Below are 27,208 nucleotides of genomic sequence, written 5' to 3' on the forward strand. Positions count from 1 at the left end.
CTCGGTGGGGGGCACACAGGGGCCCGTTCATTGGCTTGTGCCCAGCACTGCCTCGTTGCTTTGGCTCCATGCCTGGCTCCCAGCTCGCCCGTGACTCCAGGGGGCCAAGCCAAGGCACCGGGGGAGTGACAGACAGACAGACAGAAGCCACACGATGGAGTTGGAAGGAGAAGAGGAAGGAAGGGAAGGGAGAACCCGCCTTGCCCTGCGAGGGGAATCCCAGTCGTGAGCCTGGACGCACAGCTTCCTCCCTGCCCAGGCAGCACTTGCACAGTGTGCACAGTCTGCAGAAGAGAAGAACGAGGGGGGATTTGATAGCAGCCTTTAACTACCTGAAAGGGGGTTCCAGGGAGGATGGGGCTAGGCTGTTCTCAGTGGTGGCAGATGACAGAACAAGGAGCAATGGTCTCAAGTTGCAGTGGGGGAGGTCTAGGCTGGATATTAGGAAAGTTTTTCACTAGGAGGGTGGTGAAGCACTGGAATGGGTTACCTAGGGAGGTGGTGGAATCTCCGTCTTTGGAGGTTTTTAAGCTGAGGCTTGACAAAGCCCTGGTTGGGATGATATAGCTGAGGTTGGTCCTGCTTTGAGCAGGGGGTTGGACTAGATACCTCCTGAGGTCCCTTCCAACTCTATGATTCTATGAGTCCATGATTCTAAGATCCTGCTGGAGGCTGGCACAGCAACGCTGGGCACGGGGCATGGCCAGGACAAGCTCTTTGCACGCCTCCCCAGGGGCTCTGGAGCCCGGTCTTGCTGCCAAGCTGCCCCCGGCTGAGGACCTGCACCTGAGGGTGGGGTTCATTTCCCGGGGGGGGGGAGGGGAGCAGATCACCCTCACCTGCGCTCCGGCAGATGGTGCGCTGTGCTGCGCTGCGCTGCGCTGGGTGGCGGGGCCGACCCTCCTCCAGGATCAGGGCCTGTGCACGGCGTCTTGTGTCCCTAGCTGGCCCCCGCCGACGCCTGGCGCTGCCCGCACTGCCAGCTGCTGCAGCAGGGCGTGGTGAAGCTGAGCCTGTGGACGCTGCCCGACATCCTCATCATCCACCTGAAGCGGTTCCGCCAGGCGGGCGAGTGCAGGGCCAAGCTCTCCAGCCTGGTCCGCTTCCCCCTCCGCGGCCTCAGCATGGCCCCGCACGTGGCCAAGAGGAGCCAGGCCGGGACACAGGCTCCGGGCCACTGGGCGTCAACCAAACAGCCGCCATACTTCCCTGAGAGCTCCCAGCTCGACTTCCTCTATGACCTGTACGCCGTCTGCAACCACCACGGCAGCATGCAGGGCGGGCACTACACCGGTGAGTGCACAGGGCGCCGGGCGGGGCGGGCACTGCCCCGGTGAATGCACAGGGCACCGGGCGGGGTGGGCACTCTGCAGCTGAGGGCACCCCGAGTGGGGACTCACAGATCCCAGCCCAGTGCTACGGGGCGCTGGCCTTGAGCTGGGGAAGGACACTGGAAGTGCTGGCACTGCAGTGACGCCGCCTGTGCTGGGGCCTGGGAGCAGCAGGCCTGGCCCAGCTCCAGCAGGCGAATTGCCCTCTGCCACCCTCACTCTCGCTGCGGTTCTGGTCCTGGCCGGGCGGCTGGGTGGCCGGGCACCATCCCGGAGGAGCCGCTGGCTGATGGGATTCCATCCTGGCTGTGCTGTGCTGAGCCCCAATCCAGCCCTCTCCCGCGGGGCCCCCGGCTCTGCAGTTCGTGGCTGCCTTCCTAACGCCCAGCCATGCTCTGCCCCAGCCTACTGCCTCAACTCGCTGGACGGCCGCTGGTACAGCTATGACGACAGCGCCGTGGAGCCGGTCCTGGAGGACGAGGTCTGCACCCGGGGTGCCTACATCCTCTTCTACCAGCGAAGGAACGGGATCCCCAGCTGGTCAGCCAGCAGCTCCGTGAGAGGTGGGCCCGTCCCCTGCCTCCCCTGGGCAGCCCCGCGTGCGCCCGGAGAGACCCGGCGTGCAGGCTGCCCAGAGCCACTCCAGGCCGACTGCTGGCAAAGGCGGGTGGGCCCCTGGGGCAGGGCAGATGCCGCGCCTCGGCTCCCCTGGAGGAACTCCCAGGCCGCGTTGTTCCAGGGCCGGCGCGAGAGCCTGGCTCGTCATTCGCCAGCCCCGCCTGGCCGGGGACGTGTGACCTGCAGTCCCGCAGAGCGGCTGCGATTGCTTTCCTCTCGCTAGCACGGGGAACGACGGCGGCAGAGACACGACCGCCCGGGCTTAGGCACAGAGTCCCCGGCTGGCACCAGCCTGTGCTGCTGCGGCTATGCCGCTGCTGCCTGTGCCCGCGAGCTGAACGCCGGCGTGCTCAAACCCTGCCGGGCAGTGCAGACGTCCCTGTGCCCAGCCCTGGGAGTGGAAATCACACCCATTGGCACCAGCAGGCCAACCACCCCCACATCCGTCCGCAGCTCCCTTGGCAGCACCAGGCTGAGCAGAGAGTGCCCCCGAGCGCAGAGGGGCCCAGTCCAGCCGGCACGCAGCCTGGCTTTCCCGAGTGCCGCGGAGCCACTCCGGTGTGCAGTGACACGCACAGACCAGGGACAAGGGGAGGGAAAGGACGGTTCCTATGTGGTGCGCTCTCTCTCTCTCTCTCTCTCTCTCTCTCTCTCTCTCTCTCTCTCTGTCGCACACACACGCACAAAGCTTTACACCCCCCCCACATATGCACACGCACAAAGCACACTCACACAGGCCCCCATGCCTGCACACATTTGCACAGTCACAAAGCACACCCACTGACACGCACAATTACATGCAGCAGCGTACACACCCCAGAGATGTGCACGCCGGTTTGCTCTGGGATCCTCGCTAATTACTCCTCTGTTGTGGTGTGTTAAGTGTGCTGTCCGGTTTGTGCTGCCACCCTGTGGCTGATGCATGTAATTACATGCTATGGCGCACACCCATTTATTTCTTATTGCCCACAGCCACTGGGCTTAGGTGCTTTGGTTTTGGGGTGCCCAAGGGGACCCCCGAGGGCCTGATTTCAGAGGTGCTGAGCATCCACAGCTCCGCTGGCCTCGTTCGCAGCTGCAGGAGAAACAAAGCTCTCGGTGCCTCAGGCTGGGCTCCTGACGCAGGGTGACGCTACCTGGCCCCTGCCCCCGGGGGTGGGCCCTGCGGGGCTGCCGAGGACCGAGGCTGGACCGGAAGGGCTGGCTGCCCACAAGCGCCTAGTGGGACGTGCTGCTTGGCGCGTGGGTCCCGCCACGTTGCCCTGGCTCTGCGTGGCTCAGGCCAAGCTGGTCCCTAAAGGCCTCTGGGCAGGTCCCACTGGGCTCGGAGGCAGAATGGGGCCAACCCCCCGTCTCTGGCCAGGCAGAAGTTATATGACGGCTTTTGTGTGCCTCTGGCACTGGCTCCAAATGGCCTGGTCACATCCAGTGGAACCTCTGCATGCAGCTCTCCCCTTCCCCAGCATCAGCCCCCCATGGCTCCCTAGGGGGCCCTGCACGGGGAGGGGGGGCACTCAGCAGGGAGGAAGCAATGCAGCTGCTCACTAGAAAGGGAGGCCCCTGGGATGCTGCGTGCAGCCCCGTCCCAGCCATTGCTTGCTGCCGGGGCAGGGACAGGCAGGCTGGATCTGGCTGCTTTGGGTGTTCTGGTGCCACCCCCCCCCCCACTGCACCCCTGCACCCCACGGCTCTGTACTCTGCTAACGCAGGTCCTGCTGGCTGGCTGTATCCCCTGCAGGCTCCACCAGTTCCTCCGTGTCAGATCACTGGCTCGCGCGGCTCAGTGGGAGCAGCAAGAGGGAGAGCCTGGTGTCCCGGAGCTCCACGGCCTGCCCCTCCCTCCCGAAGGCCCCGGACTCGCCTGTCTTCTTCGAGGCTGCAGCTGGCCAGGAGAAAGGTCAGTGGGATTCCTGTGCCCAACCCCCAGCAGCAAACCCTAGGGAGGGCGGCTGGTGCCCAACCCTGCCCCTGCAGGGCTCCGTCGTGTCAACAAGCAGGGTTCGGGCCGAGAGCTATGCAGCGTGGGAGCTGGGCACAGGCTGGGCAGTGCCAGGGGATCCAGGGCAGTCGGCTCGTTGGCCCTGGGGAAGGGTTGCCGTGGGCATGCAGAGGATGCTGGGCGGGGGGTGTCAGGCCGCGTCTTGACACTACAAAACATGTCAAGCCCAGGGGTCAGTTTGTTTCGCTCCAAAGGCTTGTTCCCCAGTAACCCCAGCCCAGCCGGCTCACCATCGCAGCCCACGGGGTCTCCCGGCAACACGGACACAGGCCGCGCAGAAGAAGGGGCAGTCGTGGCAGGAGCGGGGCAACAGGGCCACAAGGCTGGGGGCATGGAACGGGTGGGGCTGAGACAGGGAAATGGTATGCACTGGGGGGGGGGGGAGGGCAGCAACCTGCATGGAGCCAAGGGGGAGTCACAAGCCGTCACTGCTGTAGCCTGGCCCCTTGAGGCTGTGCTCCCTTCATGGCAGGACAGCGTCCAAGGAGGCAGAAGTGCAGGGCTCAGCAGAGGGCTGCAGCCGAGCACGGCTGGTCCAGCCACCTGAACGTGCCTCTAGGGTTGCCCAGGGTACCACGTGCTGGTGGCATGCACCAGTGACATCTAACCCAAGGTGCGCTGCCCGCCCCACGCTGCTGCTGTGCTGGTGGAACTGGAATTCGGCAGTGCCTGGGGCCAGCAGAGGCAGCATTCAGGCCTGGCCATTCAGCTCCTTCTTGGGAACTGACCCTCATTGTTAGTACTGTCTATGTGCCCACCGGCCCCAGTGTGCTAGGTGCTGTACAAACCTTTAGTGAGAGACAGGCCCAGCCCAGAGCTCCCAGTCTGAAGGGCTTAGAAGATGGACAAAGGGTAGGGAGAGAAACAGAGGTAGGAAGTGACTTGTCCGAGGTCTTGCAGCAGGTCAGAGGCTGCACTGGGACTGGAACGCAGATCTCTTGACTCACTGGCCAATGCCCCTAGCCACTAGACCACACTGCCGGCCAGCTCGGGGGGCTTTCGCCAACTTCGCCACTCACAGCCTGACCAGATCCTGGCCGTGCTCACTCCTGGCACCTTCCTTGGCATTGGCGGGACTGTGCTCGGCCCGAGCTGGCCCTGGGCGCCCCACGCAGCGTGAGCACGGGGCTCTGCACTGCTCCCGGGGACGCGTCGCTGGCATCCGCCAACCCGCCTGTGTTTCTCTTGCAGGAGGTTTTGAGTCGAGGCCCCTGGTGCGCGGCGTTCAGGGGCGCAGCGTCAGCATGAAAGTGTCCCCCACAAAGGCCACGCTGGGCGCCCCCAAGGCAGCGCCCCTCCGCTGGTCCTTTGCAGGCAGAGGCAGGCCGCAGGCTGTGTCCGGAGAGCTGGGGGAGTACCTGGAGTCCGGGCGCAGGCCCCGGTACACCACCGAGTCCATCGTCCCCCTCATGACAGGCGCCGCTGGCAGCAAGAGCCCCCCGGCGCTGGCGAAGCCTCCATCAAACCCAGCAGCGCCTGGGAGGGACCCAGGGGCCGGCGAGGCCAGTGGAAATTCACAAGGTGCCGGGGCGGGTGCTGCAGAGAACCACGGCAAAGAACCTGCAGCCCCCGAGGGGGCCGGGACCCTGAAGAGGAGCAGCAAAGCGAAGGCAGCTGCGGGCCAGCTGCAGAGAACGCCCACGAAGCTGGAGATGCCCGGCAACGCCGGGGGCCCCCGGAGAGCTGAGGAGCCAAAGAGCAGCGGGAGCAAAGTGAGCTCCAATGGGCCGGCCCACACGAGCCCCAGCCTGCCCCGCTCCCACAGCTCGCTGAGGGCCAGTGGGGCGCCGGGCAGGGACAGGGACAGGGACCATGACCAAAGAAGCCCCGCCAAGGTGGGGGAGCACGGCAGGGACAAGGCGCCTGAGGCTCAGAGGCGGCCAGATGGGAAATTCACCATCTTCGGGGCTGGCTTCCTGAAGAAGGAGCCCAAGCGGCCCAGCGAGGCAGAGCCGGCCATGGGCTCCTCCCGGGTGTCGCTCTCCAACGGCGCCCTGAGCAGCATCAGCGCGGGCAGGGCCAACGGCAGGGTCAGCCGCTCGGAGCTGGACATCGGGCGCTCGCAGAGCTCCGCCAGCATGCACAGCAGGGCCGCCTCTCTCTACAAGGGCGGCAGCAGCGCCCAGCAGCACAGCCGGAGCGCGCCGGGGGCGAGGGCAGCCGATGGCACCTTGCAGAGGGTCAAGTACCACACGGCCTCCCTGGGCAGGAAGAAACCAGTGCCTGAATCCAGCTTCTAGCCCAGTGGACGCCTGCCAGGGCCCGTGATGTCCGTCCAGTCGCTGGGCTCCCGGTCCCACTAGGGCTGGGTCCCAGATTCCTTCCCTAGGCTGCTATGGGAGCCGGCTCCTCCCGCACCCGGACGCCTCGTCTCCCTCGCATACCATGTAGTACGGGCCCCCTGCACACGCCTTGCCTTAATAGAACAGGCCCAGCCCGGGGCTGTTGCGAGCAGGGCGGGGCCGGGCGTGGGGAGAGCGGAGGAAGGGTATTGATTCTGTATGGAAGAGTTCGATTCAAGGAGCGTCAGAGCTGCTTTCTGTTTTGTACCAGGGGACTAGTTTTCGTACCGAGGGCGGGGCGGGGGTGGGGGGAAGGCGATGGTTTGAGCACCAAGATCTATGCAATAATAAAGTCTTTACTGAGCGTTTGTACGTGGGCCCAGGGGCTGTGCAGAGCTTGCTGTTAAAGCCGTGTCACACGCGCTGAGCCCGGGCCGTGGGCTGTGGCTGCTGTGGAGGGAGCCCTGTGGGGCAGCCTCCGGAGGGGCCGAACACCTGTCTGCTGCCTGGGCTGACGCTGAGTGGGGCAGGGGGTTCCTGCACTCCAGAGATGGTCGGCCCGAAGCTCCACTGCCCCGTGTGTCACAGACCTCGCCCTGCACCCCGACCCCCTGTGTCACTGACCCCAGCCCCCAGCTGTCACCAACCCCCAGTGCCCTGCATCATGTGTCACAGACGCGGCCCAGCCCCACGGTGAAGGGCATGGGCGCTTTGTCAGGGTGGAGCTTTGTGCCCCAAGCTGAATGCCCGCCCCTGCCAAGAGGCGCGGGGTGCGGGTATTGAGGAAAGGGTCAGCCCACGTTTGCCTGCAGGAATGCACTGAAGCCCCCTGGCCCTGTCTCACCGGCTCTCGATTAGCCAGCCTCCGTGCAGTCCCGCTGGCAGTGCCAAGAGGTGCCCAGGACACCAGGCCCAGTGGGCAGAGCTGAGAGACGGTGCACAGAGAAAAGGGACCCGCGCCTTGCATGCGCTTGCCGCCTGGCTGTGGGGGTGCAGCGCACCCACTCACTGCACTGCGTGTGTGCTAGGAGGGCGCACGGCAGCGCCCCAGCACTATACAGCCCACAGACAGCAGGGCCGAGCTGCCCCCAAGGTGCAGGTCTAGGGAGATGTGCACGAAGCCGCTGCCTTCGACATCCTCCGAATCACAGGGGTGTAGCGCGCTGCTCTGCCCGTTGGCCCAGCTGCCTGGGCTTGACAGTGGGAGCCTCCAACCCACCTGCTCCATTTGAGGGGTGAGGCTGACTGAGGTGCTGGCCCGTCTCACAGCAGCCTGTGTGCGCTGGGTGCCTGGTGCTGCCAGGGTGGGTACCAGCCCCATCACGGGCTGGGCAGGGAGCCGGGCTGCAGGCCAGGCCAGGCCGAGGGAAGGGTGGTGATGCCTAACACTGCCTGGCGAGGGGAAGGCCGTCACCCAGCTCCTCCCAGGGTGCCCGTGGCGCTTCCGGGGGGGGGTGTGTGTGTGGCACTATGGCCTGAAAGGGTGGGCGGGGTGCACCCAGCCCTAGTACTACATGGGGCTGGAGGGGGACACTCGGAGCAATGGGGAGGTGGGGGACAGGCAGGGGGGGTGGGGAGGTTCAGGGAGCCATGGGGGGGTTGACAGGGTGGGAACCGCTTTAGCCCCAGTTTGAATGACAGGAGGTTTATTTTATAAGGGATCAAAGCTGCCCTCTGTGTGTGTGTGTGTGTGTGTGTGGGGGGGGGGGGGGCAGATCAGCATGCGGCTGTGCCACACAGGACGCTCTTCGAGCTGGCCGGGGCTGCTCAGGGTTGGGCGGGACGGCCTCAGCTAAAGCCAGGAGCCAAGGCCGTGCTGCGCTGAGGCAAGCTCAGGCGCTCAGCACCCCGCAGCGCTGTTGGGCCGCACGCCCTGCCGTGCAGCTGCAGCAGGGGTGCGGCAATGTGGGCGTCCTGGTGCTAACAACGCTGGACAGCAGGGAAGAGGGATAGCGCCCTGGCCACTCTGTACCCCTCCCCCCCCCTGGTGTGGCATCACCGCCCACCTACTCGCCCTCAGGGGCAAAAGTGAGTGACTGAGGGTGCACCTGGGCCTCGCCCCACAACCCGAGTCTTTGGATTTATTTCTCATCTCCTGGGTCTCAGCCCCACCCCAGGAGGCATGTGCAGGGCATGACGGGGCTGGTAGTCTGCGGGCCCATTACCCTGTGTTTTGGTCAGAGACGTGCGCCTGGCACTTGGCTGGGAGGTTTGGGATGGACCCCGGGTCCCAGGCCAGTTCATGCCACAGCCCCTGGACCTGTCGCCTGCCCAGACAGGTTTGCCCAGGCGGCAGAGGGTCATGATGCTTGGGGAGAGGCAGTGGCACCCGCCAGCTTCACTCGAGCCTGGAGCCCTGCTGGCCTGGCTGCTGCTCGCTGGGGTGCTGCGCTGGGCTCTGGCAGGCGGCACGGGACAGGTGAGATGTGCCCGGGGCAGCCTGAGGCTGTGCTGCAATCACGCGGGAGTGTAGACGACGCCAGCGTGGGCAGCCCCACCTCCCAGCCGCCTCGGGGGCATTCGCAATTCTGGGCGTCTTCGGCCTAGCTGGGCAACCCCAACAGCCCATGGCCCGGCCCCTCGGGCAGGGCAGGCTCAGTGAGCAGGCTCCAGCCATACAGGGCGAGCAAACAGTCTAAGGCCCCTGGGCGCACTGGCTGTGGGGTGAGCACCCCGCGGTTGGGGTGAAAAGGGGGGGGGGACACAGGCCCACCCGTCTCCACGGCGTCCCAGCCCAGAGCCCTGGCAATGGCGGGGCGTCCCCACACTGGGTCAGCGGGGCACCAACCGCAACGCGCTGCCCTGGAGTCACGCTCTGTCTGTCTGTCTCTTCAGGGCACGGTCCTAGGGGTAGCTCCACAGCCCCTCGCCATCATCCACCGGCAGCAGGTCCGGCTGCTCCTCCAGGGCCCAGGGATCTCCGGGTGCAGGGGGTGGGCAGCTCTGGCAGCATCTCCAGGTCGCAGGGCTCGGGCAGTTCCAGCCAGTCCTCGGGGCTCCAGGCAGCGGGCAGGGGCCGGCGCCCAGGGCAAGACAGCCTCCTCCTTCAGCCACCTCCACTCACCTGCGCGGGCACTTGCAGGCCCACCCTTTAGTGTTCCCCTCCCTGGCCATCTCCGAGGGAGCCACACCGCCCAGCCGCTACACAGAGTGAGAGGCCAGGTCATCGGCCAAGCACGGGCGGGAATCTGCTAGCCAGCCGGCCGTGTCACCGTGCACAGTGTGCCGCAGGCACCGGGCTCTGGAGCCACTCGGGCACAGCCAGCCAGGACGCTAGTGCGCGGAGTCGGCCCCCCTCGTGTCTCCACACACCCTGCAGCCGCCTCCTGACTCTGGCCTTGCAGCGCTCAGCACCCCTGCTCTGCCTGAGCTCCCCCGTTACACCCCCTGGCCAGGACTCTGGGGAGCCCTACACACCCCAAAGGGGCTGTGCACCCCACCTTGCAGTCAGAAGCGATTCACAGCCGGCCTGGACACCAGAGGGGTTTACTGGAGCTCAGGAGCACAGCACAGAAAGACTTGTGGAGAGCAGATTAATTAGAAGTTACAGCAGCAACCACCTGGGGCGCCCCCGTTCTCTGGCCCTATTCCCCTGACCCTTCACAGGGGGACTGGCCTCTTCCAGCCAGCCACCCCCCCAGAGCCGTCCCCTTACCCCTCCCCAGTCCATTGTCTCCGTCCCGGGCAAGATGACCAGTCCTCCTGCTCTGACTCAGAAGGGCAAAGAGGTCTGGTCTGCGGACGTTCCCAGCCACCCGCTAGAGGCTGCTGCAATGATCACACACCTGAGTCCCATCGCCAAAATACATGAGTAACATGGGGGAAACTGAGGCACGCACACAGCACTCAGAGAAAATCCCAAGACTATCTCCACTTCACGTCATCACACACATACAAGAGCTTCATGTCAACCAGGAGCCGCCTGCACAGCCCTTAGGGCACCACTTCTGGTTTGTCTACGGACACCCGGCCATCAATGGCAGGGCTGGGGACAGCCCTCGGCAGTCTGACCTCGGTGGCCCTTGCTCTCACCACTAGGTGACATAGCCTCGCCCTGCAGATGCTTCTCCATCCAGACACGTGCTTCCCTACGGCGATGGGGCAGCCACGGAGCCATGGCTGCAGGCAGCAGCCTCAAGCAGGGCTGGGAATGGCACAGCGCCTGCCTGGCTCTAGGGTGGGCGTGTGAAGCCAGTGCAGGGCAGCGGTGACTAAAAGCCAGACCCCTCCGCAGGCTGGCTGGGGAGCAGCGAGCTCTGGCTCTTAGCCCCCGCTTACTACTGCCTCTGAGCGCCTCCCGCGCCCGTGTCTTTACCCCCCAGCGCCCTGTCAGCGCGTGCACTGGTGCCAGCCCCTGCACTGGTGGGGCACACACAGACCCGAAGTGACTTCCCCACGCTCTGTGATGGAGCCGGACACCGAGCCCAGCTTTCCACCCAGCCTGTTAGCGCCCTGACCACTGGGCCAGCTGGTGCTACCTGGCCTTTGCAGGCAGCTGAGCAGAGCGGCCAAGACTCAAACGGGCCCTGAAGCCAGATCTGCCCTGGCAGTGAGCAGGGCTGCAGCACCCGGGGGCGTGGGGGGAGCCTGCCCAGGCAGTGCCCATGCTGTACACGGGACCTGTGGGTCCCAGGGCCAGGGCACAGCCGCAGTGTCTTTGTGCTCACTGCCTCCATGGCATTTGGTTTTGCCCGTGGGCTGCTCTGCACCCCCGGCCAGCCCGCCCCTGTGCTGTGGGCTGTGGCTCAGGCCCCCAGACAGCCACGGCGCCGATGCCCGACAAGCACCTGGCAGCAGCGCGGCATGCCTGGCCGGGCAGAGGTGCCAGCAGCAGAGCCTGGCACCGGGCTGGAGTGGGCGGGCCCATGGCAAAGCTCCCCAGCTCCCTTTGTTATCGCGCACGGTCACATAGCAACGGCAGCAGGCTGCAGCCATGGCCTCCAGGGCAAAGCGAGCCGGGAGCATCCACTACGAGCCGGAGGACTTTGCTTTCAAGGCCAGGCTCTCTGTGTATGGGCTGGCACAGGAGACCCAGAGGCAGATCAGAAAGGTTTGTGTGTAGGGGACGGGGGGATTCTTCACTGCCTGGCTCTGAGCCATCCTTGTCCCTCGGCTCAGCCCCACTGCACCCCCTGCACCCTGCTCTGCTCTGGGCTCTTGGACTGGAGCGGGGGTTGCAGGACCTGCTGCTTTAAAAGCCGGTGTGCGTGTGTGTGTGTGTGTGTGTGTGCGTGTGTGTGTAAAATGCCCCGGCATCAGCGCAGCCCTGCTCAGCCCAGCGGGTGCGTGCAATTGCAGGGGTGCGAACAGCCAGCTGGTCCTGGCGGAGTGACCGTCAGGCAAATGGGGCTGTGTCGCCTGAATGGCAGGTCAGCCGCAGGCTGTGGTGGGAATCGCGCCCAGTGGGCACGGGGTCCCTCCTCGCAGAGCGGCAGGTCAGTGTCCTGGGAAAGCAGGGAGCCCGGCCCATGGCTGCAAAGGGCTTTTCTCTGCAGGCTCCAAAATAAAGGCCTGGCTTCCTTCAAAGGGGCAGAAAAACCAGAGTGAGCAGCAGTGGCAGGGCCTGTACAACACAGACCGAGACACACCATGACAAAGCCCTGGCTGGGATGATGTAGCTGAGGTTAGTCCTGCTCTGAGCAGCGGGTTGGACTAGATGACCTCTGAGGTCCCCTCCAACGCTAATCTCTGATTCTATGACCGCAGGGGGATACGCTGCTATGCCTCTGTCCCAGCCTGCGGGAAGGAACAGGCAGAGGAAGTGGGGGTTGCTCGATTCACCGCTGACATCAGGCCGGTATTGAGAAGGAATGGTGGGGACTTACCGGTGACATCACCAACCTGACAATTGACTATAAGCTTTTCACAGGGTGGCAGCAAAGAGGGCAGAGGCTGAGGGAAAGGGGCAAGCTGTATGTGATAGGCAGAGCCCCCGTGCTCCATCCAGCATGCGGTGTGTGGAGAAAGTGAAGTGGTGATTTCCTTTTCACATAGCACAAGAACCAGGGGTCACCCAGTGACATTAACAGGCAGGAGGTTTAAAACAAACACAAGGCAGTATTTCTTCACACGACGGACAGTCAACCTGTGGAACTCATTGCCAGGGGATGCTGTAAAGACCAAAACTATAACTGGGTTCGAAAAAGAATTAGAGAATCCGGTCCATCAGTGGCTACTAGCCAAGACCGTCATGGACCCAACCCCATGCTCCGGGTGGCCCTAGCCACTGGCTGCCAGAAGCTGGGAGTGGACACTAGGGGATGGATCACTTGATAATTGCCCCGTTCTATTCATGCCCGCTGCGGCGTCTGGCCTTGGCCACTGATGGAAGGCAGGACACAGAGTGAGCTGCCCGTTGGTCTGACCCAATGCGGCCTTATGAGAACCTGGGCCCTTCAGCAGGAGAGTGGGCTGGTGGGGAGAAATGGGGACTGGCCAGCGAAGAACCCTGTGAGAAAGGGGTCACAACGCACCCCTGAACATGAGCCCGTAGAGGGCCAGGCCAGTCCTGTGGGGCCGAGGGCAGGACGGCGGGCTCACTGAGGGAGCAGGGCAGGGCAGTTTGCAAGGGGCTTTCCAAGGGCTGTGCTGGCAGGATGCATCAGCGAACTCAGTATAGTCACACCAGGCAAATCCCACTGCTCTGCCAGGGCCCTAGCGGCCATATGCCGGCCAATGCTTGGGCTGGCCCCAGGCCCACTTCCCCCCTTGCTCCCTTTACTAAGTATTAACCATTGCCTGTGTCAATGGCTGGTGTCTCCTCAGCCTCCCCCTCTGGGAGCTCGCCCTGGCCTCCTTCCATTGCCCCCCAAGCCTGGGCTTGCGGGGGGGGGGGAGTGCAGGGCTGTGTGTGGGGGGGGAGCCTGTGCTAGCAGTGCCTCCACCTCGGCAAGCAGATGCCCCATGAATTGCCCCGCCCGCCAGCACACAGCCCCTCAGCGGCCGTGTGGTGTAAAAAGAGGTGGGTAACGTGCCCTCAGCTCAGCACCACGTTCCCAGCTGATGGGTGGGCAGACTCCCCCCCCCGGGTGCCGCTGTGCTGGGGCAGCCCAAGGCAGAAGCGTCCCTGGCACTGCGGTTGGGCAGCTGAAGTCGGCCCGGGGCAGAGGCCCAGGGGCCCTGCTGAGGCGGATGCAGGGGAAGCCATGGAGTCTGAGGCCAAACCATGCACGGACGGAGGGTGTGGGCCTGCGGCTGTGCGCTCCGCCTGCCCAAGCGTGCACTGACACTCTGCGGTCAATGTCCTACTGACGGGCCCGGGCACCTCGAACAGAGCCCCAAAGTGGGGACCCTTCCCCCCCCCCTCCCCCAACGCTGCTACTGTTTGAAACCATGAGCCGGCCCCGTGAGAGGGAAGTCTGCAAACTGGGAACACTTGAGCTGAATGACCAGCCAGCCCTTGTCCCTCACCGTGCTGGGGGCTCGTCCACCCCTCAGCGCACAGACACCCCTTCCAACCTTCAGCTGCAAAGTAACGTCTCCAGCCAGCACTAAGACACCTGCCAGGGACCGGCGCGGGGTGCTGCCATATCTACAGAGCTCGCCTCTGAAGCCAGAGTGACGCTTGGCTGCTGCTGTGCTCCACACCCTGCTTGGTGGGAGGCTCAGACAACAGCCCCGGCCGGCACAAAGCAAACATCTACCCAGGCTTCCAAGCACCTCCCAAAGGCTTCGGGAACAAAAGGATCTCTGTATGCCCCGTGTTGCCTGAGCAACCGTCACCCCCACTGTCAGCTAAAGCCACCAGAAAATGGCCACAAACAATGCACACAAAACGGATAAACGCAGGGGCCAGGCTCTGCTGCTAAGACACCAAATCCTTTTGTCAACTTGCTGCTGCTGCTGCCTGGCCACATCCTTGCCGTGCTCCCAGCCCGTGGAACGTGGCTCTCGGCTGGGACGCTCGGTCAGAGCCTCTCTCGATTTAGTCATTGCACTGGGACCTGTGGGCATCCAGTGCTGGTTTCTGAGCGGCCACGCTGCAATGCTGGCTTTGGACTGAGGTCGGTCAGTGCTTTTCCTGTGCAGCCGTAGGCCGAGAGCGAGGGGGAAATGGCTGGGTGTGAGAAAGTGGGGCAGAAGAAACCGAAGCCTTTGGAGAAAGTCCGGACAAATCTCCTTCAGCACATCCTCAGCAGGCGGGCCCCCCACGCCAAGGAGGAACTGGTCAGTGTCCCCTTCCCGCAGGGCATTGCTTGCTCGCAGCTCCCGCGTTTGACAAGGGAGGCGGCAGAGGGAGACGCTGGAAGTGCATGCTTCGGGGCCAGCATGGGATGGGGCAGGACGTGAGCCAGGTTGGGAGACGGCCCAAGCAGCTAGAGGGAGATGGGGGGGGGGGCTGGTGCAATGTGGTCTGACAGTATGGGCACGGCAGTGCATTCACCACATCAGGGCTTCCATTGCCCTCTTACTGGGGAGGGAGAGACAGGCTGAGGGTGCTAGCGTCGCAGGGCTGCAGGAGCCTGTGCTGCACATCAGTGTGGGGGAGCTCAGATCTTCTCTAGCGTGCAGACCCTAGAGTGTTTCAACCTGTTCACAGGACCGTGGGTAGGTCCCGTCGGCACTGCCCCTTCTAACAATGTTGTAACGGGGTGAGGAGAGGCCCATGCTGTGACCCAGCCACTGACTTGAGAACAGATGACCGGCCACACTGGGTCAGACCAATGGTCCATCTAGCCCAGGGTCCTGTCCACCGACAATGGCCGGAACCAGGTGCTTCAGAAGGAATGAACAGAACAGGTGATCATCACATGATCCACCCCGTCGCCCATTCCCAGCTTCTGGTAAACTGAGGCAAGGACACTTCAGAGCATGGTTTTGCATCCCTACCCATCCTGGCTAATAGCCATTGCTGGACCTGTCCTCCAGGAACTGATCTAGTTCTTTTTTGAGCCCTGTTATCGTCTTGGCCTTCACAACATCCTCTGGCAAGGAGTTCCACAGGTTGACTGTGCGTTTTGTGAAGAAATCCTAACTTTTGTTGGTTTTAAACCTGCTGCCTATTAATTTCATTGAGTGACCCTGGTTCTTGTGTGACTAGGAGTAAATAACACGGCTTTATTTACTTTCTGCACACCAGTCAGGATTTTATAGACCTCTATTGTTAACCCCTCTTCGTCGTCTCTTTTCCAAGCTGGGAAGTCCCAGTCTTATTCATCTCTCCTCAGATGGAAGCTTTTCCATACCCCTCATCAGCTTTGCTGCCCTTCTCTGTACCTTTTCCAATTCCCAAACCAGGCAGAGTCTCTATATCAATAGCGCTTTAGAGTTTCTCCATTCTGTCATGGCCAGATCCTCAAAGGTATTTAGGCTCCTAGTGTCCACTGACTTCAGTGGGAGGATCTGAGCCTCTGTGTCTAGAAACTTCAAACCCTTCAGGTCCCAAACCCTGCAGCTCCTAGACCCTGCACATTCTGTCCAGAGCAGCTTGTGAAGCTACTCATTCAGGAGTAGCTGCGCTGAAGTCAGTGAGCTAGTGTTAGTATTACTATTAGTAAGGGGCTACTAAAGCAGAATCTGGTCTCTACAAGTAGCTGGTTACGTGTGGCTATGTTCGGCCTGGCAGGGTATTTGCTCTGGAGTTCCCAACAAGCCTAGTTTCAGTCCCCTTTCCCAGTTCATGCTGGGGTTCTTTCACATCCCACAGCAGAGAAAATGTTTGGTAGCTCAGGTAACTGTTAGTTATCCAGGCCTTTAACGAGGCAGAGCAATCCCACAGCAGAACACAATCCCTTTCAGGGTAACCTGCCCCTTTCCAAGGGCAAGATGGCAAATCAAATCACCGTAAACCATTCCACAAGGGACTTTTTTCACTTCACCAACGCAGAAGAACTGCACAGGCCGTCCACGTACAACAAGGGGTGTGCAGGAAAAGAAAGCATTGCCAGGAAATCTGTTAGTCCATCATCACTAACTGCCTGATCCAACATGCGTGAGGTCAGCTCTCGTCAGAAGAAAGTCACTTAAGAAAGGCGGCGGCTGGAGTGGGACGGACGGTATCTGGATGCAGTTCCTGGCTCTGCCATCGACTCTCTGTGTAACCCTTTGGCATGTTGCTTAGGTTGAGATTTTCAGAGCTGACCTGGGGCTGGACACACAGCTCCTGGTCATTAGACTGGGCCGTGCATGGCTCAATTCCTGGCTCAGCATTGACCATCTCAGTCTTAATCTCTGTAGTTCAGTTCCCCTCTGGAGAACAGGGATAGTGCCACTTCCCGGGTCTGCTTGCGTGGTTCGGTGTTAACCTCGCTGGGGCAGGGGGTGTTTCTCACGCTGGGTACGTGCAAAGCCTAGCAAATGGGACCCTCCCCTTAGGCAGGAGTCTCTCGGCACCTCTGTAATACAAAGAGCGCTATTCTTTCTCCTCTCACAGCATCTGTTCAGATTCAGCCATTCCACACAGGAATCACCCTGAATGTACCTTTTACATAATAGTCAGTGTACGCAAGGCAACCCCTTCCCTGCCCACTCGCCGGCCCTCCAAGGAGGAACTTTACAATGAGCCCGGCTGCTGTTCTGAGACAGGAGCATCTAGCCGTGAGTGTCTCCAGGCACCGAATGCTCGCCGGGACCCTTCCATTCCATGCCCCGGGAGAAGGCGCTTGACAGAAATGTCAGCAGAAGCCCTCGGTGGTTGGTGTGTTGCTTTGCCGACACAGGGGCAATGGCGGTTTTGTCAGACGCTGCTGAGTGTGTCTCAGCAGATCCCAGCGGGAGCCTGGACCTGAGGCTCCTGAGTGATTGGTTTACAGAGCAAATCAAACTCAAACTCAGCAACTCTGGCCGTACAACCCTACGCACACAGACAAGGTGTAGGGCTTTGAAATCAGTTCAGCAGATGGCTCCTTGCTGGGGAAATTCACCCTGACACAGTGCTGCACGAAGTGTGTGCTGGGAAAGGCGCTGGCCCATTTGATCCTGGTGAGATGGAAAGCTTCTCGCGAGTCACAGGAGAGGAGCATGGCCCCCTTCCTCCTCCCAGTGCCAGCTGCCCCCCGTCCTCCTCCCCCAGCCTGATCATGGACACAGCTGACTGGGATGAAAGCCGTTTAGGCCTCTTGGCCTGCTGGGTCCCTGGCCTGTGTGGTGAGATGCCAGAGGGGGGCACATTTGTGTCTGCAATTGTACCACTCTGGACACATTTCAGGCTCCCCTAGATGCTCCCAGACGGTTTCCTTGGGATCCTGCACTGGGGAGCCCCATGCTTTGGATGGTTGCTGAGGAGCGGGCGTGGGTCCTGTGAAAGCCAACAAGTGGGCCCACCTCTCCTGGGGGTCGGTGCCTGTTACAGCTCTTTGGAGCTAGGCTGTGCGGGGAGTCCTTCCCCTGGACACTGCAGGGCCACATGTTCACCCGTCCGTCACGGCCCAGCGTGCTGGCTGGGCACGTGTCCCACATAAGAGGGGCACAGAGTGGGCAGCCTTAGGAGCACACGCAATCGCCTGGCTCACCGAGTCCAGTCCCCTGCTACTGCACACGGGCCTACGGCATTTCCAGCCCACGTGCTGCTCCAATGTGCACATGCAGCCTAGGCCAGCTCAGCGTAACCCTTAGAACCACGTGGGCAGCACGAAGTCCAGCCCCCATTGGAGCTAGCCCTGGCCCCTGCCCGGATCAGTGCCTCATGCTGCTAGCCTCCCCTCGGGCTAGTGCTGTCAGCAACCTCCTGCACAGCCCGCCACACAGCTGGCTGCTCTCCTCCCCCCAGAAATCTCTGCTGCACCGGCTGGTGTTCCTGGCTCAGGTCTCCCCGGAGCTGGCCGACAAACGGGTTTAGCAGGTAAGCTTCTGGGCCTGTTCTCAATAGACACGGCTCTGGAGGGCGGAGCGGCCTGCAGTGGAACAAGGGCTGGGCACACACGAGCTCCCGACCACACCGCAGTCCAGCTGCTGGACTGGCTCCCTGCCCAGAGCACTTCCCGCTTGCTCCAGGGGGCTGGCGATCTGGGCTGGAGAAGGGAGGACTCGGCCCCAACCCATTCTTCTGTGAATGGTGGGGTGGGGCTCTACTGACACCCCTGCACAGCCACGGTGGAGTGAGTGCAGCGCGTCCTCTGCTGGGCTGGGCTCACCTAGCGCAGCAGGAGCTGAGTGAGCACCCCATTGAGGTGCAGGAGGCACCCTAGCGCTGCAGGCTCTCTGCACACTCAGGCAGCTGCCACCCACACTCAGGTGCCATTGCTGGGCTTTCCCCCACCACCTGGGCTAGAAACACGCTCAGTTCTCTTTGAAAGGCCAGGTGGGATTCGAACGTCAGCTTATGGGGCGAGGGGTCGCCTGCCTCAGTCAGGCCCAGCTAGAGGGCAGTGTGCAGGGAGAGCCAGGCTGGGTGCTCGGGTACCTGGGCAGGCTGGTGGGGCTCTGGTCCCCGTCGCTGGGTGATCCAGGTCCCCAGTGTGGGGAGGGTGACGTGCAGCCTCCAGAGATGCCAACGTGCGTGATGACATCCTGCTGTGGGGCTGGTTTGGGACCAGTGCCAGGTAGCTCGGCAGCTCCCATTCTGGCTGCTAGAGGGTGCCAGGCCATGGGTGCCCACGAGTGCTCTGAGCAGGGCGGGGCCCTGGGGCATCACACCAAAGGGGTCCCTTCCCCAGCCCCTTTACGGTGCACTCGCGGGGGGGAGGATCCTGCAGGAGGCTGGTGCTGGGGGGGCGGGTGGCAGCAGCCAGCAGATGCTGTGTGCTCTGGGCTCTCCACAGGGTACTGGCAACGCCTCTTCCAGAGTCTGCAGCGCTACTACCAGGGTGAGGGGGTGACGGGCCTCCTGCTGCTCTACCCTGCCTACGTGGTGCACACCCTGGAGGTATGGGGCACCGGCCAGTCCGCAAAGAGAGGGGGGCATCAAGGGCAGGGGTTGGAAAGTGGGGGAGCCCAGGTGGGGTCACGAAACGGCTTGGGATTGCCCTTTGCCCTGGCCAGGGGGCCACGCATCAACAGGACAGAGCGAGAACCCCCCTAGACCTTGCTGGAAAACCACTGCCCATGGCCCACCCCACAGACCCCCATCCTCCAGCCCACGAGCTAACGGTCTACTCCCCCAGCCTCCCCCAACCCCACAATCTTAGAGCCCAGCCCCCGTCGAAGGGCCCATTTCCCATCTCAGGCCTCACCCACCCCAACACCAGAATAAGGGTATAGGCCCCTCCCCTCACCCCTACGATCTAAGGGCCCATTCCCCAGCCCGGCCTCACCCCCACAACCTGAGGGCTCATCCCCTACCCCCAGCCTTGCCCCAACCCCACAGTCTAAGGCCTCAGACCTAGCTCACCCACCCCACATGTAGAACCGCAGCCTGACTCCCCCACTCCAGAATCTCCCTTGCCCCCTTTTAGCTGCTCACCAGGCTGCGTTGTCCTGAATTCCTCCTCCCCCCGGGCCGGACGGCTGTGGCTGGCGTGCTGAGGCAAAGCAGGGCTAGCAGCCTGGGCAGGTTCATGCACGCCCTCTGACCCCTGCACCCGTAAGGGTGCCAGCCACGCAGTGCCCGGTGTGCGGCCCAGCAGCTGGGCTGTGTGCACCTGTCCTGACGTGCCCAGAGGGGGTCGTGCAGCTAATGAGTTGCCCTCTTGCTCTTCTTTCAGGCCTCCAGTGAGGTGCTGTACTCCATCCTGAGGGACCTGCGAGACATGCAGTCCCAGAGGCACAGGTGAGGGCTGGCCAGCTGCTGGCTGGAGGGTTTTCAGCTGCCAGAGTGGAGCGTGTTTCACCAAATACCATCCTGCCCAGGAACAAGGATGCCGGTGGTTGGGTTGCGTGTGGGAGTGAGCCCGGGAACCTCTGCTGTTATTGGCTGGGAGGCAGTGGCTGGAACTCGAAGCTAGACAAATTCAGCCTGGGAATAAAATGTCACTTTTTAAGTGAGTCATTAACCGTTGGGACAACTTCCCAAGGGCCGGGGTGGATTCTGGCGATTTTAAAATCAAGGCGGGCTGTTTGTCTGTAAGATCTGCTCTAGGGCAGTTCTCTGGCCTCTGTCGTACAGGAGGTCAGAGTAGAGGATCACTGTGATCCCCTTTGGCCTTGGAATCTATGGATCTCTGCACGGCACAGCCAGGAGAGGGAGCTGCAAACACAGCCTGGCGGGCATGGGATGCCTGGCTCCGTGAGTGACGGGCAGGGCCCAGCTGACGGGCACCCCAGGGCTCAGAGCTCCCTGGGAACAGAGGCTCTCTGGCTCCGTCTATAGTGGAAAAGAGACATTGGAGGGTTTGTGCTGACCTGACATTGCATATTGAGCTCCCTGGCTCCCCCTGGAGATTAAAAGGGGGAACAGCTGTTCCCACCTGCTGCCAGCTGGTTGGAAAATGGTTTTGTAGTTGTGGAAAATTTAGACAAAAATTAAAAAAGAAAGTCAACTTTCTGTTGAAAAACCAAACTGGTTGGCTGAAAACCAGGCCAAGTCTGAACCCGGAAGAATGGCTGTACTGGTGCAAGCATCTTCAATCAGTGTCCACAGCGCGGTGGCACTGATTTCACAATGCCAGGCTAAAATGGGACCATTGATGCATGTAGACAAGGCCTCAGTAGGCAGGTTAGCCCCAGAGGTGTGGCACAGCACAAGGGAACTGATCTGCTGACCTGGCCGGTGCCAGGGCCCTCGTTCTGCAGCCCAAGATCCTGGTGATGTCCCACGACATTCCCTCCCGGCTCTTCCAGCAGTGGTGCTACAAGGTGCTGGCTGGGCCTGGCAGGCACCTCGGCTACGACTCCGCGTGCGAGGAGCCAGTCGAGAGCGTCATTGGCGAGTGCCTGGCGATGCTACTGAAACTGGGGACGCACCTGCTGAAGTACCCCAAGGTAAGGGCCAAGCGCCACAAGGCACAGCTAACGCCAACCAGGGCAGTGGCCCGTAATGTGGGTGGGGGAGGGCTTGTGGGTCTGTCCCCAGCCCAAAGCTTTGGGCTGCCCCAGACATGGCGGTCTTTGGGCTGCCCTCGTGGCCTGTCTAGAAGCCTTCAATTCCATGGTCAATAGCCGGAGCAGCCCGGCTCCCAGCAAGCCATCGCACGGTGGGTGCGGAGTTCTCCGAGGGCTGCGGGAGGCATGGATTTCTTCAGGCATGACGCCAAGTGGCTGAGGGCTTTCTTCGGATTTTCAGAGCCCCCCAAACCTCCCCGAGGTCGCTCTGGAGAAGGTCCCCCACTTAATCATTCCTCAGGACACCATTGGCCACCTCCTGGAGTGCAGGGCCCTCCTGAGTCCTGCCCAGTTCCTGCAGGCCTACGACTCCCCCTTGAGCATCGTCATGGACTCAGGTATGTTGCTGTGTGCACACTGCTGGGACGCGTGCGCTGTGTGTCCCAGGGCTCAAACCGAGTTCACTGACTGACATTGTGACGGGGGGGCGGGGGGGCGGCAAATCAGAACCTCCCAGCCTCAGTGGGCTTTGAACCAGCCCTGTGACCTCTCCTGCAGAGTTCGTTAGTGTCTCTGCCTCTGCCCGCAGCAGTGACAGGAGCTGCTGAAGTCCGCAGACAGATTTCCAGTGCAAGGAGCACAGAGACTTGTTTGCACTTCAGGTCTCATCCTGAGCTTTCTCCCTCCCAAGTCCTCTAGGGCCGTCTACAGAGCACTGACTTCCGGTCCTCGTGCCAAGCTGGTCTCGGTTCTGTTGCAAACTCCTTGCCAGGGGAAAGAGCAGCTTTCCTTCCTGGACTGCAGGCTGCTACTCATCCCAGGGCAATAGCTTCTTAGCCGGCGTTCTCAATATGTTTCCCACTCCAAAGGGTCTCATAGACTCACAGACTGTGAGGTCAGAAGGGACCAGTATGATCATCTAGTCTGACCTCCTGCACAACACAGGCCACAGAACTTCACCCACCCACTCCTGTAATAGACCCTAAGCTAAGACTCAGTTACTGAAGTGCTCAAATAATGATTTAAAGACTTAAAGGTACAGAAAATCCACCAGCAAGTGACCCGGGTCCCATGCTACAGAGGAAGGCGAAAAAGCCCCAGGGCCTCTGCCAATCTGCCATGGGGGAAAATTCCTTCCTGACCCCAAATATGGCGATCAGTTAAACCCTGAGCATGTGGACAAGACTCACCAGCCAGACACCCAGAAAGAATTCTCTAGTAACTCAGAACCCACCTCATCTAACATCCCACCGCAGGCCATTGGCATATCTACACCAGTAGTCAAAGATCAGTCAATTGCCAAACTAGGCTGTCCCATCAGACCATCCCCTCCATAAACTTATCAAGCTCAGTCTTGAAGCCAGCTAGGTTTGTTGCCCCCACTGCTCCCCTTGGAAGGCTGTTCCAGAACTTCACTCCTCTGATGGTTAGAAACCTTCATCTAATTCAAGTCTAAATTTCCTGATGGCCAGTTTATATCCATTATTTCTTGTGTCCACATTGGTGCTGAACTTAAATAACTCCTCCCCCTCCCTGGTATTTATCCCTCTGATGTGTTTATAGAGAACAATCCTATCTCCCCTCAGCCTTCTTTTGGTTAGGCTAAACAAGCCAAGCTCTTTGAGTCTCCCAATTACCGTTACCCTCGATGTCCTTAACTACTTTCTCATCAAACGGCCTGGCTGGTGAACAGCCTGCCTCACCATGTGGTCATGGATGTGACACCCCACGCAGCCTGGCTGCTCGCTGCCATATTGCAAACCCAAATCACAGCATGAGATGGTGCAATGCGCCCATGGATGTAGCTGGGATTTCTTCTGGGCAGGGGAAACAGAACCACCGAGCGAGCTTGTAAAGTGGTTGTGGGGGGGGACCGTCTCTCGCACAGTGGGGCCAGGGGTGATGGACAAGTCGCCTCGTTGCATTTTGGGCAGCGGATTCGGTTTGATCACTTCTCAGGGGCACCAGCTGATGAGTTGGAGCTGCCCGAATCCCTTCCTTCAACGTGTGTCCTGCCGCTGCCGTGAGAGGGAGTTGTTGGCTGCTAAGATGTCAGTGGGAGCTGGTGGGAACCTGGCGGTGCTCACGCCCTGCACGCAGAGTCTCTGGGCTTGTGCACAGCTGATCCCGGCAAAAGCTCTTTCCCGAGACAGCTGGCAAGGGCACGACTGAGCCATGGGCTCGTCCCTGCCTGCCGGGCAGAGCGGGAGAGCAGAGCTGAGAACCACGGGCCGGAGTTTTGGAATTATGTGTATTGCCCAAATGCCTCCGATCCCCAGTCATCAGCCTGGCCCCCACCGCGGTCTGGCCCCCAGTGCTGTGGCCGGTCGGCAATGCCAGCCCTGCGCTGGGCGCCTGTGTCACAGGAAACCTTCCCTGACAGTCAGGCAAAATCTGCTTTGCCTCCATCTCCCCCACCCCCGCCTTTCCCTCTGCTAAATAGCATCTCCTCCTCCCGGCTCTGGGCCTTGCCCTTCGTGGGCACTGCTGCTGCTTGTCCGCAGGCTAGGGCGGTACCTGGGGCACCTGGAGAGAGCACAGGCACATTGTCCCCTATGCGGAAATCCTTAGAGGGACTAAGAGGGGCTGACTGGCTGTGGGATGGGGCTTGCACCTTCCACAAGGGAGGAAAGGAGGACGATGTTGCATAATGGGCCCAGCTCTTCAGCAGATGGGCTGAGCTCTCCTTCCCTGGGACGTTGGGGCAGCTGGGGTTTGTCTGGCTCGAAGCCGGCTTGGAGCTGGGAGCTGAACATTCCCATTGTTCGGGGTGTTGCACCAGGCCCTGCTCACTTACACTGGTGTAAACCAGGAATAGGTCCCGTCTAGTCAATGCTCTTCCTACGTCCTGCTCTGGAAGGCGGTGGAGGCGGTGTGTTCATAGATTCAGAGTCCAAGGCCAGAAGGGACCATTGTGATCATCTGGTCTGACCTCCCGTGTAGCAATCCCTGAATTCATTCCTGTTTGAACTAGAGCAGATCTGCTAGGAACACATCTAATCCCAATGTAAACCTGGCCAGTGACGTAGACTCCACCACGACCCCTTGGTAAGTGTTTCCAGGGGCTAACTATGCTCGTCTTTAAAAGTTTACACCTTCGTCCCAGTCTGAATTTGTCTCGTTTCAACGTCCAGCTGTTGGCTCATGTCAGACCTTTCTCTGCGAGAGGGAAGAGCCCCTTATAAAATCTTTGCTGCCCATGTAGATGATGGGATCAAGTCACCCCTTAGCCTTCTGGCTGTTAAGTTAAATAGAGTGAGCTCCTGGAGTCTCTCACTATGCAGCAGGTTTTCTTAACCCTTTAATCATTCGTCCCTGAGGCGTCTCCAATTTCTCAACATCCTTCTTGAACTGTGGGCACCAGAACTGGACACAGGAGTCCAGCAGTGCTTGCATCTAAGCTCCGAGGCAAATGTTTTGTCCAGGTTTGTGAGCAGCAGGGAAGGCGCATGGGGCTCGTGAGAAATAAACTGTTGTTCCCTCAAAGCTGAAGGGGCACTGTTGTGATGAAGTTCACAGCACCGCATGTTCCCAAAAAGGGGATTTTGCTGCATCCGTAAGCTGCAGCGTGTGCTAATCAAGGCGAAATCCAGAAGTGGCGGGATGGAAAGCTGAGTCCAAGCTGTGATTACATCTAGTTCCTTTTGCTTAAAGGGCACATGTTTGGAAGTGACGCCACGTGCACTGTTTAAGTTTCTTTGCACCACAAAGGTACAGTAGCTGGTAACGGGGACATGCATGTTGGTATTTGCATGATGCTTTTCAGTGCATGCTCAGGCGGAGTCAAAGGCTGTTCTTGGACCCTAGGCTGAACTAAAACCCATCTTAGCTAAGCAGCGCCCTAGAACCCCTTTCCTCTTTCTGTCATGCTAACAGCTCGTTTTACCAGGCTGCAAGTTTCACGTGCACACATTCCCTCGCCTCGATGAATGTCTGTTTAAATGCTGGCTACCTCCACTTTTTCTGCAGTGATCATTCATAGGAATGAGCTGTCTTGTGCCTCAAAGAAAAAACAAGGTTTTTTTTTCTTTTTGTATCACCTGCTGTCTACAATGCACCATTAACCCCGCTCAGCAGCTGCCGTGCACACTCCGGAGCCTCAGCAATACTGCGGAGTGCACACAGCTAGGCCTGGAGGGGCCGTTATTATTTAGCACACTTCAGCGGCTAATATCAACAGATAGTTCCACATTTGTTTGAAAAATAAATAATGTGGAGCCTAATCGTTATTAATGCAGTCGGGAACAGCTGCAGAACTATGGTTATTGAGTCCATAATATGCGGTTCTTCACATTTCAGGGGATAGTGAATTCGTCACAGAACCAACAAACCACTGCCCTCCCCATCCCCGTGTTAGCCGTTATGGCTTTCAAAGGAGCCCATTGGAGTTAGGCACTCACCTCCCATTGAAATCCAATTGAATCTTAGTGCCTAATTCCACTGAGCTCATTGGGGCAGAGACTGTCTCTTACTGCATCCATGTGCAGCACCTAGCACAACGGGCAGCACTGCCGCATTATTGCAATATAAACGAGAGAAGGAAGAAATCAATACTTCCCAACGCTGACTGGTGCATTCGACCCCTCCATGCCTATTTCCAGCGCACTTTACAAACACTAACCAATCCTCCCTAATATGCCTGTTGTAGAAATGGGGAAACCGAGGCACAGGAAAGGTAAGTGACTTGCCAAGAGTCACCCCCAGAACCAGTGCCAATGTTGGGGAAAGAACCCAGGTCTCCTGCACCCCTGTCCTTGGCTCTAACGACCAGACTCTCCTAACAGGCCATTTGTGAGGGGGCAGCTGCAAACTGCCGTGGTTTACACAAATTAGCGACCTGATCTAAAACCCACTGGAGCATCCTCGGGCCCTGTCCTGTCCTGCCCCCGTGGTGCCACCCTAACCAAGTGCAGTATACAACTAGCTTTTAAGACTGAGGCCTGAATTTCCCGCTTGTCCCTAGAGGTGGTGCTTCCGGCCCAGGAGTGAGACACAAGCATGAGTGCAGGTGGGGGGCTTTGCTCCTGGTCAGCCTGCCCCCATTGCGTGGGTAGAGTGGCAAGCCAGCCCCAGCCCCTTTAATGGAAACTAAGCAGAGCTTTCATTCTGTGATCAGCTCTCCTCTTCCCTCATGAGCAGTTCCTTGTTCCTGATCTCCACAACTCCGAGTGCTGCGGGGCATTGCTGGCCCCCTCACCTGGCGCTGAGCGCCTCGCAGACACTAATGCGTGTATCCTCACTGCCTCCCTGGGAGGCTGGGCACAGCAGGGGATTTAGGCACCGCACTCCCTGTGATTTCAGCTGAAGACAGATGCCCACGACCCGTGGAGACCTGTGTCTATGTGACTCACCCAGAGGGTCTATGGTAGAGCCAGGAACTGAGGCCAGCGCTCCTGAGTCCCAGCCCAGGGGCTTTGCCAGCTGCCCCTCCCTCCTTGTCCAGACACACAAAATTCAAGCGCATGAACGGACGAAGTCAGTAGTTTCCCCCCATCACTCTCCAGCCCCTCGCTAGCGTTCCAATGGGCTGTCCCCTCTCCCCTGTCCAGAGCGCGTGTGGCCATTGCCCGGGAAGGTGCTGCTGGACACCACGAGCTCGTGACTGGAAAGGAACCGGGGCACATGGCGGTGCTGGGCGCTGAGATCTGCCTGCAGTGCTCAGGGTGGGGCTGAGCTCAGCCCCGATCATCGACAACGTCCCAGAGCAGCAAGGAGAGCGGACGGAGGAGCTGGCGTCTCAGCAGTGCAATTCAGGACAAATGGGTTTAACGGTAAATGGACGGGGGTTAGCTAGCTATAAAGAAAGAGTAAGAAAAGTTTCTAGCCCCTGGCTGTGGAGAAAGCTACAAAATGTGACCGCCTCACCCCCCTCCCCACCCCAGTGCACCCAAAGGCTCCAGAAGCTGAAGGCAAATCAAAAGCCCCGCAGACCTATTCAGCTCACAGACACTCGTGAGTTTAAAGCCAATCTCATGTTGTGGGTGCACCTGACTCATGATTGTTGGACATTGGCAATAAATACGGTAGCTGACACGCCCCCGTCTTCTCCCACCCGCCTGTGACCGGCCTGGGTGGGGCTGGGGAGCTGTCAGAGCCCTGCTCCCACTGGAACCTGGTGGGGT

The 27,208-nt window shown here is 60.5% G+C and overlaps 2 protein-coding genes across 2 annotated transcripts in view; both read left to right on the top strand.

The window, feature by feature from the left end:
* Window positions 1-6,517, top strand: part of USP43 (ubiquitin specific peptidase 43) — a 163,806-nt gene extending 157,289 nt beyond the window's left edge. Inside the window, exons 12-15 of the mRNA XM_067547767.1 lie at window positions 945-1,293; window positions 1,736-1,894; window positions 3,688-3,846; window positions 5,140-6,517. Of these exons, the coding sequence (XP_067403868.1) occupies window positions 945-1,293; window positions 1,736-1,894; window positions 3,688-3,846; window positions 5,140-6,188 (1,716 nt within the window). The 3' untranslated portion in view covers window positions 6,189-6,517. The remainder of the gene's footprint in view (window positions 1-944; window positions 1,294-1,735; window positions 1,895-3,687; window positions 3,847-5,139) is intronic.
* Window positions 6,518-11,002: 4,485 nt separating this feature from the next.
* LOC137152817 (testis-expressed protein 47-like) lies at window positions 11,003-27,110 on the top strand. Its single transcript, XM_067547784.1, is given in 9 exon segments — window positions 11,003-11,126; window positions 11,129-11,280; window positions 17,938-18,000; window positions 18,381-18,468; window positions 18,929-19,032; window positions 19,811-19,875; window positions 20,822-21,026; window positions 21,328-21,484; window positions 26,636-27,110. Coding segments are annotated over 9 exon segments (1,011 nt in total). The 3' UTR covers window positions 26,689-27,110.
* The last annotated feature ends 98 nt before the right edge of the window (window positions 27,111-27,208 follow it).

This window comes from Emydura macquarii, unplaced genomic scaffold (assembly GCF_026122565.2).
Source record: "Emydura macquarii macquarii isolate MOO-44397 ecotype Brisbane River unplaced genomic scaffold, CSIRO-AGI_Emac_v2 contig_1230, whole genome shotgun sequence".
Lineage (NCBI taxonomy): Eukaryota > Metazoa > Chordata > Testudines > Chelidae > Emydura > Emydura macquarii.